The sequence below is a fragment of the Gavia stellata genome, chromosome 5, assembly GCF_030936135.1.
Source record: "Gavia stellata isolate bGavSte3 chromosome 5, bGavSte3.hap2, whole genome shotgun sequence".
In the NCBI taxonomy this organism is placed as follows: Eukaryota; Metazoa; Chordata; class Aves; order Gaviiformes; family Gaviidae; genus Gavia; species Gavia stellata.
This window is the reverse complement of record NC_082598.1, coordinates 57327383-57339466: the sequence shown is the minus strand read 5'-3', so window position 1 is coordinate 57339466 and position 12084 is coordinate 57327383. Positions and strand designations below refer to the sequence as shown.

The 12084-nt window shown below is 38.3% G+C and overlaps 1 protein-coding gene across 3 annotated transcripts in view; it reads right to left on the bottom strand.

Annotated features, from left to right (window-relative positions):
* AIMP1 (aminoacyl tRNA synthetase complex interacting multifunctional protein 1) overlaps positions 1-7452 on the bottom strand; it is a 38868-nt gene extending 31416 nt beyond the window's left edge. For 2 of the 3 annotated variants that reach the window (XM_059817785.1, XM_059817786.1), the window contains exon 1: positions 7403-7425. In XM_059817785.1, the coding sequence (XP_059673768.1) occupies positions 7403-7404 (2 nt within the window). In that variant the 5' untranslated portion in view covers positions 7405-7425. The other variant, XM_059817788.1, reaches the window with a different exon arrangement.
* Positions 7453-12084: the final 4632 nt, after the last annotated feature.

The following is a 12084-nucleotide window of genomic DNA, read 5'->3' as shown; positions in this document are numbered from 1 at the left end:
TAAAAGTCTTCTATAATGGGTAGTTTTATGCCAAAAGATTGTACCAAATGATCTCAAGAAGAGATTTGCTAACTCCAGGCAATTTTTGATGATGTTTTATGCATTGCCAGCTGCTTTCAAATGTAAAAAGCATCTCAGAATCTGTCTGCTTTCAGATAATTAGGATATGAGAAAACACACCAGGGAAGCACTTGTGAAAAGAATTCAATTTTTCTCTAATCCAGCATAAAATCTCTGTCAGGTTTTTTCCACCATTCTGCATTATGAAGAATGGGTTCTTCTACATAAATTGTGTTTAACAGATGATGGTTATAATACAGTATACATTGCTTTTTAATATGAATGCTAGTTTAAGCTTCCCTCTCTACAGCTTTTGAAGTCAAGGAACAGTTTCTAGGCCGTTAGTTTACATAAAGTGGCACAAGAACTTAAGAATTGTATACAAAGTTGTGGAGTGTAACAAAAATTGTAAAAGCTAGGTCAGCAAAAGGTATCTCTTCTCTGGAATTTCTCTCTGAAAACTGTATGAGCAAAGAGGAATTTATCCAATTCCCATTTCGGTAAGGTATCAAAGTCATTTTCTTTAGACACAGCGAGTGTCAACAAGTGATTACAGCTGCTGTCACAGACCCCCATTGATCAATTTTCATGATTAAATGCATCAGTTTCAGGCTATCATGACTCTAGCTCATGATATAATTTAAGAAAAACCTTATCTTTAATGTCAGTAGGCAGAGATGATTCCCTCACTTACCCCTTTAAAAGTAATTCATACCTTTATTAATAACATTCACACTCCGTATGGACAACAAAGGTTTTTTGGACAAACATCCTCTCCTCATTTTCTATGGACAGAAGGGGTGACCTACCCTTACTTACCCTTAGGCCACTGACCAACTGACAAAACTGACAGAACAGAATGACGCAAAACAAACCACAAATGTGCAAGCTAACAACAACTGGAAGGTACTCTGCTCCAAGACTTCAAAGAAAAGATTATTCAGATGCTGACTTATTTTCCCAGTTACTTTTATGCCTCCATTCCTGCCCCGATCCCACGGTAGGAGACGAGACTTGTTGAGTAACAGAAGAGGAACAGAGTCAAGAACATTCAAGAGAAAGAATATACATGATGATCCAGAAACAAATTCTTCGGTGGTCACACACTACTGCTAATGCAGCTCCGTGTTAGCCTGCAAGCAGCAGCATTAGAATTATTGGAGTAGATTAATTCCTGTAGCAAAATAAATAGCATACAAAGGAACAAATGAGTGACTGGATGGTTCCTCTTTTTTTCATTTGAGTCAACCAGTTATTTAAAACATAATATTGAAAACTGAAATTGCAAACTATTTTACAAGCTAGCAATAAGAAAGTAAGAGGACGCTAAGATCTGAAACAGCCACTATCTGCCAGTCCTGAAAGGCATGCCATTTTTAAGATGGTTTCTTTAGAAGAACAACAAACACATCAACACTGGCATTTAGGAAAAATCCTATAAATGAAACAGATTTCTTTTTGTGTTAGCCAATCACCTGGTGTTAAGAGTATCACCCAAGAGCAGGCCATGACTTGCATCATAAGCAACTGTCCCCTAGAAAACTGAACAGGGATCTGGCACACTGAATTTTGTCATCAGGAATGCCAGTGGTTGCCATGCCTAAAACCACAGTTATAATTGATTACAAATTTCTAACCTTACTGAATTTATAAGCATTTGTCAGAAGCACAGAGCATGCTCAGACAAGGAACTTTTCTTATTTAAATATAAACATATATGCTTGGACAGTTTCGGAATACAGTTTACGAATATGGTGACAATCTCAAAACATTTGGAGCTGTCATGCTACCCAAGCAAACCAGCACATTTTTATTAAGCTGAAAAAGTGCTTTCCCTTGTTCTGTCTATCAAATCTGTTCAACTGACTGGAACCACAGGGGCTACATTTTCAGAAGGGAAATACCTGCTCGCGAAGTGTTTCATGCTTGTTCTGGACTTCCCCATTAGAAGACTTCATGGCTCAAAAAGCGTAAAGGCAACTAACTAATGAATTAATCAATTAACACAACACCACACCACAAACATTATACAGAAGAACAACTTCTCACCTGGGAATCTATTCCCTTGCCATGCCTCTCCCCTCCAATTGAAAAAAAAAAAAATCAGCTCAAACTTGTAATTTCTCTAGAAAAGAAGTGTGAGGGAGACAGGAGGAAATAAAGGAGAGGCAAGTCAGGAAAGGCCTGACTAGCCACATTTCATTATAAGCAAACTGTCTCAGCTGTTCAAGAGGCTTCCCAAGCAATATTCACATTGCACTCATGCATACTCAAGACCGCCCAATTGCCACAGAGATTTGCCTTTGTTCAAAAAGCAAATTTGTTCATTCTCCTTTCCTGTCTCTCAACTTTTTAAAGATACTTCAAAGAAGATCAAAAAGCTTGAAAGAAGTGTAGTTGTTTAGTCTATAGAAGAGAAGATAAATGGGAGACTTGGTCTCGTTCTTCAAATGCAAAGGAAGTTGGTATGCGAATGGGACTAAACTGTTCACCAGGTCTACTGCAGACAGGAAAAAGCAAGGAAGATTTAAGTTAGACATTTGGAAAACTTTCAAGTAAGAGTAAAGGACTGAACAGGCTGCCTATGGCGGTTGTGGAATATCCATCACCGGAAGGTTTTAAAAACAGGTTAGGCAAACATCTGTCAGAAGTGATTAAGGTATAATAGATGAGAATGAACTTCAGATCTTTTGCTCCTCTTCTGCTAAGGTCTTTTTATTATACCCAGCGTTACAAAACCAATAATATTTCCCTCTTTTATATCCCTGCATTTTATTTAACTTCAGAAAACATGTAGTAAAACCTACCCTTCTAATTGTGATATTTCCACATATTCAAGTGTGATTATTTGGGAGAACAAAACACATTAAAGATTTGATAACTGTGAAAGCAGGACAAATAAACAACCTGTGAACAGGTGGTTTATTTATTTAATTTTAAACACCAATGTATTAATTTTACACTCACTCTGAAGAAATTGACCTCTACCATCATAACACAGACAGTACTATATTTTCTTGTTCTCCAAGAGAAAAGAAAATTGGGAGAACTTTAACTGATGACTTACTGATCTGTGGTCACCCAGCCTAATCAGTAAACCATTTTTCAGTTTTTGCTTAAAGGAATTTTTTTCAAAGGAAAGTACTTTTTCCCCGAGCACAAAAAATACATATGAAAAAAATCAAAACAATGAAAGCAGTTTTGTTCAGAAGGCTGCTTTGAAAAGTAACCAAATCTTTTTGAAACCATATTAAATTATGAGTAAGGACAGCTTCCACCACACCGGGGGGGGAAAAAAGCCATCAGAGACTTTTTTCTGCCTACTGTTTAATACTAATGTAACCATGGAAAAGGTTTTTTTCCCCCTACTGTTTAATACCATTGTAACCATGGAAATGAAAACTAAACATCTATTTCCCTCTCACCCCCAGTATGACAGGAAATCTAACAAGGGAAATGTTTCTTGGTGACAGTAATAAGAACCATACAGGTAACTGTTTAGGAGGAGAATAAACAGGGGTTTCTGGGGGTCTCTGCTGGACTGACATCATAAAATTCATATCACTACAAGAAACAAGAGATACTATTCACTTTGCTCACATCTGATGTTCCTAGCAGCTGCCCTCTATGCCGAACCCTCAGTTTTATCTGCATTGTCTAGCATTTGACATTCTTTAGGTTTTAGAGAACACTTCCTTAGAAGAGACAAACGCGTATGAATTCATTCAAATGGCAGCTGTGACCTACAGCAATCAAATTATAATCAGAAAAGTTCAAAAATATTATGGTAGATAACAGATTTGTCTTCCTGCACACTTGATCAATCCTTCTTACGACAACTGCTTTATGTTATTTTTTATTCTATAGATATTTCCCCAGTATGGTTATGGGGACTTGTAAAGTAGGTGGGATTTGCAGGCACCCGAGAGATCAATTTTTCTTTTCACTCTTGGTCTAGACAGGTCTTGGATAACACTTATCTCCTATTTTACATCTCAATACATTTTTTTTCTTGCCAAATCAAGATCCACTCTGATGCCACTACTTGAGTTCTTGCCCTCCATAATGTACAAGCTACCTCTGCTACTTCTTAGGGCTTTTTCATAAATGAACACAGTAATATGACATCCATAAAATTATTTATTCTACTTTAATGTTGGGGGGGAGGGAAAAAAAAGCTGAGAAACTGGTACTTTTCTAATTTGATTTTACTGCTATTTAGTAAATTTACATAGAGCAGCAGTTTTAGAAGTGGTCTGTTGATTCCAAAACAAAACACACAAATCACTACAGCTGATTATTACCTTATGTTATCTCTTACTATAACACAAACTAGCACAGTTCTATAGTATAAAATGTGCTGTATAATATGATTACAGAAATATCTTGAGACATTTTTACAATTTTTCCAGAAACTGTTTTTAAAGCTTCATGCCAACTGAGTGTACTGGATCTCAACATATTACAGACTAATATAAAACCAAAGCTTTTTACTTTCTACTTTAGTTCTAGCTTAAGAAACAACAACACACCACCCTCAACCCCCAAAGTCACAAACAACCAGGTCTCTATGGAGTTTATGGAAGAAAAAACAAACAAAAGATTAAGAGATAATTTGGAAACATCGATTAAATTATTGTGATGACATGTCACTTAAATTAGGAATTCAGTGTGTCAAGCATATAGCATGAAATTTCAGTAATAAACATTACAGTTAAATATATATATTTCAACATTCTCTAAATTAGGACTGTGTTCTTCAAAAATGTGATTCTACCAAGGATTTTAAGCAGGCAACTTTAGAAAGAACAAGAGCAGGAAAAAGGAGGAATGTCACCAATACGCCTTGCATGAAGGAGCATTACTCACATGACACTTTATAGTTCTCTTTTCAGGGAAACATAATATTGTGAAACTTCCAGGTCAGCAGAAAGTCAAAGACTCTAGTAGACCAGAATCCCTTGACTGATTTTCAGAAACAATTTTAAGAAAATGCCATGAATTGATTTAAAGGATTTTGCAAAAGCATAAGAAGTCCTACAGGGTTGCTTGCTTCCCCCATCATGGCATACAATTAACTTTATCACTAGTCTTCTTGGATAACATATATAATTGAAATAACAATAACGTATTAAACAGACTTCAGTCAAATTTATTTAGGACAAAAGACATTACAGAGAACATCTCCTAAATCAAACGGATGAAGAAATATCCATGGGCTGTTTGGCCCTCCTTCGATAAAGAGGCCCTAGTTAGCCCGCCATTGTTAAATTCATACTAAATTAGGGTTAGAATTATGTCAAAGCAACTTCATCATACCTTTCTGCATTAAACTTCTATTTTTCAGATTGCTTTCCCACTCACATATGCTTCGTTATCAGAAGCATCAAGTCTTCAAGGCTCTAGACAATTCAAGAGTCCTATTATTTCTAACCCGATGAACTATTTTCACATTTGCACAAATGTCCTTTTTTTAGCAAATATCCTTTTTCATTTGATACCATTCTCTCCAGACTATCCACCACTTTCAGTCTGGGGAATGAGAAGTTGTTTCCTTCTCTATTTACATTTAAAGGTGTAACTGAAACAAATACACCTATAGCAATATATGGAAAATATGCACAAGCTTCATATTACAACTGGAAAAAGACATTCCAAAGCCCAGATTTGCTGAAAATAGTTTTAAGAATCATTTTGATTTAAATCACTCTGCCTTCACTATCTTGCACCTTCAGCATTCAGTGCTGTTAAAACATCAAAGCAACTCACCAATATATTTCTTAAAACTCTTTAAAGTCAAAATTACCATAACAAGACTATATTGCTAATTTGCAACAGGGTGGGGAGAATATATGATGATGATATATATTACCATGAAGCCACACTGACAAGCAAAGATCCTTGAAGCTAGCTAAAGAAAAAAACCAAAACCAAGCCAACAAAAAACCCCAAAATACCCTACTTTACTGACTATTTGGTAAGATTTGTCGAAGTTCTATCTGTTACTCCTTCCTAAGGCCTTATCCCTTTTAATAATATCCAGTATCAAAAATTCAGTTTTAGGACTTCGGTATTATTTTACAGATTTTGGCCTTACTTTCCAACAGGTCTGCCAAATAATGTATTATTATTTAAACATAACTGGAGAATAATATAGTAAGTGAACAATTAGGGCATACAAAAATGGGATACTATATTTAATTACTACTGCCTCACCTTACTACAGATTTCATATAAGTATCCTGAATTGCAAAACTATTTGTGAAAAGCAATAACTGTATTAAAAAAATAAATATCTGAGTTAAAGAAACAGAAAAAGCAGGAAACACAAGGATTACTTATTTTGCAGTAGTATTTTCTTCATTTTGCCAGCTGCTAAACCCAGCATAAAAACACTTATTCATTAGCTCAAGGTATACAATACCTCGGTAACATTGCCATATGCTGGTTAGCTACAGACTCGTAAAGTAACCTAACAAGCAACAAATCATAAACCCATCCCTGTTATCCAATCCATGCACCCCTGTACAGAATGTGCTGCATGTTAAATCTTGCAAGTATCTCTACTGAGAATGGACCAAATACTTAGTTATACTCTGTTTTTCACTCACTGAAGTCTATGCAAAAGCATAACGAACATATATACCATTTACCAAAACAGAAAAAGCATCTAGTTTTCCATTAGTAACAGCCATTCCTATGCAAAGCTCAGTAGGTACTCCATGCCTGTACTTTCCCGGCTATTAGAGCATTTTCTTCAAGAGCCCACCACTACGCCACTTCCAGACTGTCATTTCAGTCGATGAGCTGAATAAAGGAACACAACTGATTTCAAAAGAACCACTTCATGTACATGCTTTCTCCCCGCAAAGTGCGGTATCTGTATTTGCAATGCCACCCTACAACTACAGCGCACATTAAGCCCCAAGATTAAATCCCTTATATAAATTAAACAACAACGAGCATAACGCCGCTTCTTTTAACTCAAGGCGTTCATCCTACCCCTCCGCTACAGGGGAATTACCCCTCAGAGGGACGGCAGCGGCCTCCCTACGACCACCACCGTAGCACACAGCCCGCAGGAAGCCCCCGCACTGCGCCAGCGGCTCGAAGTAAACCGAACAGGGCCTTCCCGCCCGCCCGCCCGCCCCAGAGAGCTCGGCTCGGCCCACGGGGGAGCCCCGGGGCACCGGACCGCCGTGACGCAGCCCCCCGCCCCCAACCGCGAGAGACGACCGAACTAAGACACCCACGGGCGCGCTGAGAGCACACTGAGGGGGTAAAGCCGCCCCCCGTGTGAGAACTCGGCCGGGCCCCCACGGGCCCGCCAAGAGGCACTCACATGAACCGAGCCGCCACCACACACCTTCCTCCGCTGAGGGAAAAAGGACCCTCTCCTCCGGGCTGCCCAAGCGAGCGCCTGAGGTTTATAAGAAGGAGCTGAGGAAGGCCTCACTACCCCCAGTGACCACTGTTTTTACGGCCAGGGCGCTCAACACGTCTTTTTCAGAGTACTAGCAGCGTACACACACACGGCGGGGGGAAGCGTGTTAAACTTTTTTTTTTTTTTTAAGGCCTAAACAAACAGAAAGCTCAGGCATCGCGCAAGACACCCCTATACCAGGGTCCTGCCGGCGGCCGGCGGGGTGGAGTGACGCCGCGGAGCAGTGAGGGTGCAGGTGCTGCGCTCGGGGGCGGGGCGCGCAGCGGGGACGGCGGCCCTGGCGCAGGTACCCCCGGCACCAGCCCTGGCCCTCTCCCGCGAGGCCGTGCCCAGGCCGGCTCCCCCGCCGGTGGCCGTCGGGTAATAGAGGGGCTGAGGAAGCGGCCGGCCCGGCGGGTGTGGCGGGAGCGAGGCGGGGCGGGGGCGCAGGGCGAGCGCTCCCCAGCAGCGCCGTGAGGTGCGCGGGGCCGGCTGGGGGGGCAGCGCCGGTTCGCGCCTTTTTGGGCTGCGAGCGCCGGCCTGGGTGTAGTGCCTCAGGGCTGGGGGGGCTCTGGCTGGCGGGCTTACAGAGCCGTAGAGGTTACCAGGGCTGCCCGGCGTCACCAGCATTTCTAGCAGTCATTTAGCAGCCTGGTTAAAACTAATTTCTCTTTAACTAGATTTAATTCCTGAAGAGCTGCGTATAATGTGTAAATCAAATGGTAACGAACCCCATCTTTATGTGCATAGGGACAGTGATGTAGCAGAACAGGCAGCCAGGCTGTAACCAAAAGACACTGATAAACAGGTAAAAGAAAAGAAATAACAGGTTTATAAAATAGATGTGACTAAAAGTCTACCCTGATCTATCAAAATTAGGTTACACGTTTTCTTCATGCTATCCAAGCGTTGTTATTTTTTCCCGCTAGCTAAATGTTGTAGCTGCAGATATGAAACTTGAGATGTCCCTAAGTCTCACTAACTCTTGTGCGTGGCTTTCAAAGCAGCAACATCTTAATCTATGTAGTAACGTTGTAAATGTGCCAAGCAACACCAGTAACTCTTCTTACGCAAATACCTACACAGAATACGGAAGCTTTCATGTATGTGCGTCAAAATTCTGCAATTACGACTAAGATAAAACATTTTTTAATCTTTGCTGATGGCTTATATTTCACTTGAGTGAAATGGTGTTTTAATATCCCTACAAGAGTAGGGAAAGGAATTATTATTTAGCATTTTCATGAAATAACTCCTCAAATATTTGTCAGTTACCCGTGCCAAAAACACCACGATACCAAAATTTGTGTATTCATTGAAGACAAAATAATGACATTGGAGCCCTGTCAAAATCTGGTTTGCGTTTTCTGTTTATCTCAAGTAACAATATTGAAAATTTTGGCACGCTTATTTATTTTATCTATCTATTGCTGAATTGGTGTAGCTGGAATCTGAAGCAAAGTGTTTCTTTCTGCACTGAATTTATTAGTTTGGACAGAATAACAATGTTAAAAAAATATTTTTTTTAAGTATGCCGAATGTGTGTGTGGTCTGTAATTATTTGTCCATGACTCCATGGTTATTCTTTATTTATAGGTAGAATACTTCTTACTTCAATGAATGTTAGAGAAATTATAAAATTCTGTAAAAGAAGACATTTTGATGTTATGCCGCAGGGGAAAACAGTTGGTTAAACACAGTACTGCTTACATGTAGATTTTTAAGCAATCTTATGAAATCTCTGTTGTACAAGTGGTGTTTGTAGTAGATGTTTATAGTGCAGATGGAAAAGAGATTTGTGAGGTGAACTAAATTTAATCCACAGTCCCCCTACCCCCTGCAAAAATTAAGCTGATAAGTTAATATTTTTTTATTACTATTATGAAGTGAACGTGTCCCAGCTCATTGTGATCATCCTAACAAACTCCTGCTTATTTCCTGTGCTCCCTTCCCCAGGAATCTGAATTCAACTTTTCTTCAATATCTGTTATGCATTTTAATAAACTTCGTGAATAGCTGCGTGGTGGTGGACAGTGGGAGGCAAATAACACAGGTTTGGTTTTTTTGTGAAGTTTAATGGGCATGGTGGTGTTGGTTGATGATTGGACTTGATCTTACAGGTCTTTTCCAACCTTAGTGATTCTGTGAACACTGTAGCTAAAATTGCGTATTTTATTTCAGTTACTTTATCAAATTAGTAATTACTGTAGTTGCAACAGGAATGTTTTGAGACTTAAGAGCAGAAGAAAAGGTATTTGCTGACAGAATTTCTTCCTATGAAATGGCCTACTTTGTTGAAAATACTGTGATTTAATGAAAAACAGTGTAACCATAGGATGTTCACACCACCTGCTCTCCTGAAATTGTTCTCAGTTGCTTTAAAGATAATTCAGTAGCGATACTGATTATAATTATGTTTTAATTCTGAAAAGCTGCCTTCATTAAGCAAGGGACATTTACACCTGGTTACTCAGGAGGCATTTAAGTAAGTAGCCATTTCAAATTACTAACAGGTATTAGTACGTGGCTAGTTGTCTTTATTTCTGCATGTGGACACTTTAGAAACCATAGATGTATTTCACATGATGCATCACTCATTCAGGTTGGTCTGTTTGTATGCGTAATATTTGCTTCTGAGAGTCAAATGTATATGTTTTGTTTCCTTTTTTTTAAGGCAAAAGTTCTTAGTGTCTATTGACTCAATTGTCTTAGCACGGCTGCAGTGAAGAAGTTGTCAATGATGGCTAGAAAATGCTAAATTCTGAAGAAAAAATATTTGTTCTCTGAGAGCAGTAGGTATTCAGAAGAGCAAATAAGTTGCTCAGTAGATGAGGGGCTACCTTTTATTTTATTTCTCAGTGTGGGCACAGAAAAGCTATCAAATGAAACATTATCAAAATAGTGCTAATCTGAATATTAAATAGGAGTTTGTAAAGGTCTTCTGTTAGTGGTGGATTTTGTTGAGGGCGGTGGTTAGTGATTTTGTGTACTGTAAATGTTTCTAAGGGAGATTTGGATGGAGGTGGTGGGCTAGGGAAGGTCATTCACAGGTGGGATGCAAAACAGGCCACTTCTAGACTTCTGATCTTTATGCCAGACCTATTTCGCAGATGTGATAGACTGTCTCTCATATATGGAATAAAAAGTGCTTTGGAAACAACGACTCGGTAATTTCAGATGACGCTAATAACACAAGTCTTTGCTTACTCTTCCATCCTCAATGTTTTGGATTATCAGAATTGAATTTCCAGAAATCAATCCCAAAATTGAATTTGCCTTAACTGTTTCTGGTGTCAGTTGAAGATAACAAATCTTTCTTTTTCTCTTCCTCTTTTTATTTCAAACTAATAGGGAAGTTCTGCAGAACATAATTCATTCCTCCAAATCATAAAATTAATGCAGTATGTGTCTTTTCTATATAGAAAAGGTGAGTTTGAGGTGTAAAATCATATCTCTTGAACATGAGGAGGATGTGTAGCACTCTCTATGTTTATAGTTGTGCCAGACTTGGGTGTGGTTTTAAAAAAACAACAACCAAGCAAACAAAAAAAACCCAAACAAAAAACCAACGCTATTTAAAAATAGTTAGATAAGCTCTTTTTTTCAGATGAATTTTTAAAATATGTATAATGCTTCTGTTTGAATTTAGAAACGTCAGTAAGTTACTAGAGAAATTACTAGACTGAAATAATTTAGTTAAAAAACCCCTTTCACTTCAGCTGTAATATGTGTCCCTTTTTAAAGGCAGTGGAAGGATTAAGTTTTTAGTTTTGGGGTTCCTTGGTTTATTTTTTCAACTCAGTCGCTGGAATTTATGGAAGTTGAGAGTTAAGGCCAGAGATCAGAATTTAATTGTGAAAGTACCTATTGACAGAACTAGCTCTTTTTGATCATCAGAGATAATTTTTTTCATTGCTGTAGTGGATTCCACAAAATTATAAGAAGAGAACTTGTTTTAATGCATACCTTTTAAAATTCTTTATTGATTCCTTTAGGTGGCTGAAAGAAAAGGTTGTTTGCTTTTCTCGTTTCTTCCTTTTTGTCTGTGTGCTTCCTAACCAAAGGAAGTGAGTGATAAATCTGCAGTTATCTAGTTGAAAGCATTGCAGGTGGGTCTAATTGATCCTTGTAAGCCAAGTGATCTAGAGTACAAGAAAAGTTTAATCTCTTAAAATGGTTATTGAATTGATGATATTTAACAATTCTTGTTATTAAAATGCCTTTCTAAATGTCAGCTGAATGTAGATACAATGTGTTACAGAAGTATTACCTAGCATATTATTTTTCTACGGTAAAAATAAAAACGTTTCTTACCTGCGTAAATATATTGTATACTACGTATTTAACTTTTTAGAGATACAATGCATCTTGCTGTTTAGCATAATTTTATTCTTCCTCTCCTCAACTATGATCATATTAACTTTTTTTTTAATTTTAGAGCAGTTAGTAGAGGACTGTTGTGCCAAGCGAGATTATAGTTCATTCTCTAAATCAAGATTTTTTTTCTTCATGGTTAATACATATTTTCTTTCTGAAGCCGTGTAGCTCATTTCGCAGACATGATGTTTTTACAGGAATGTGGGTCTTATTACAAATACACA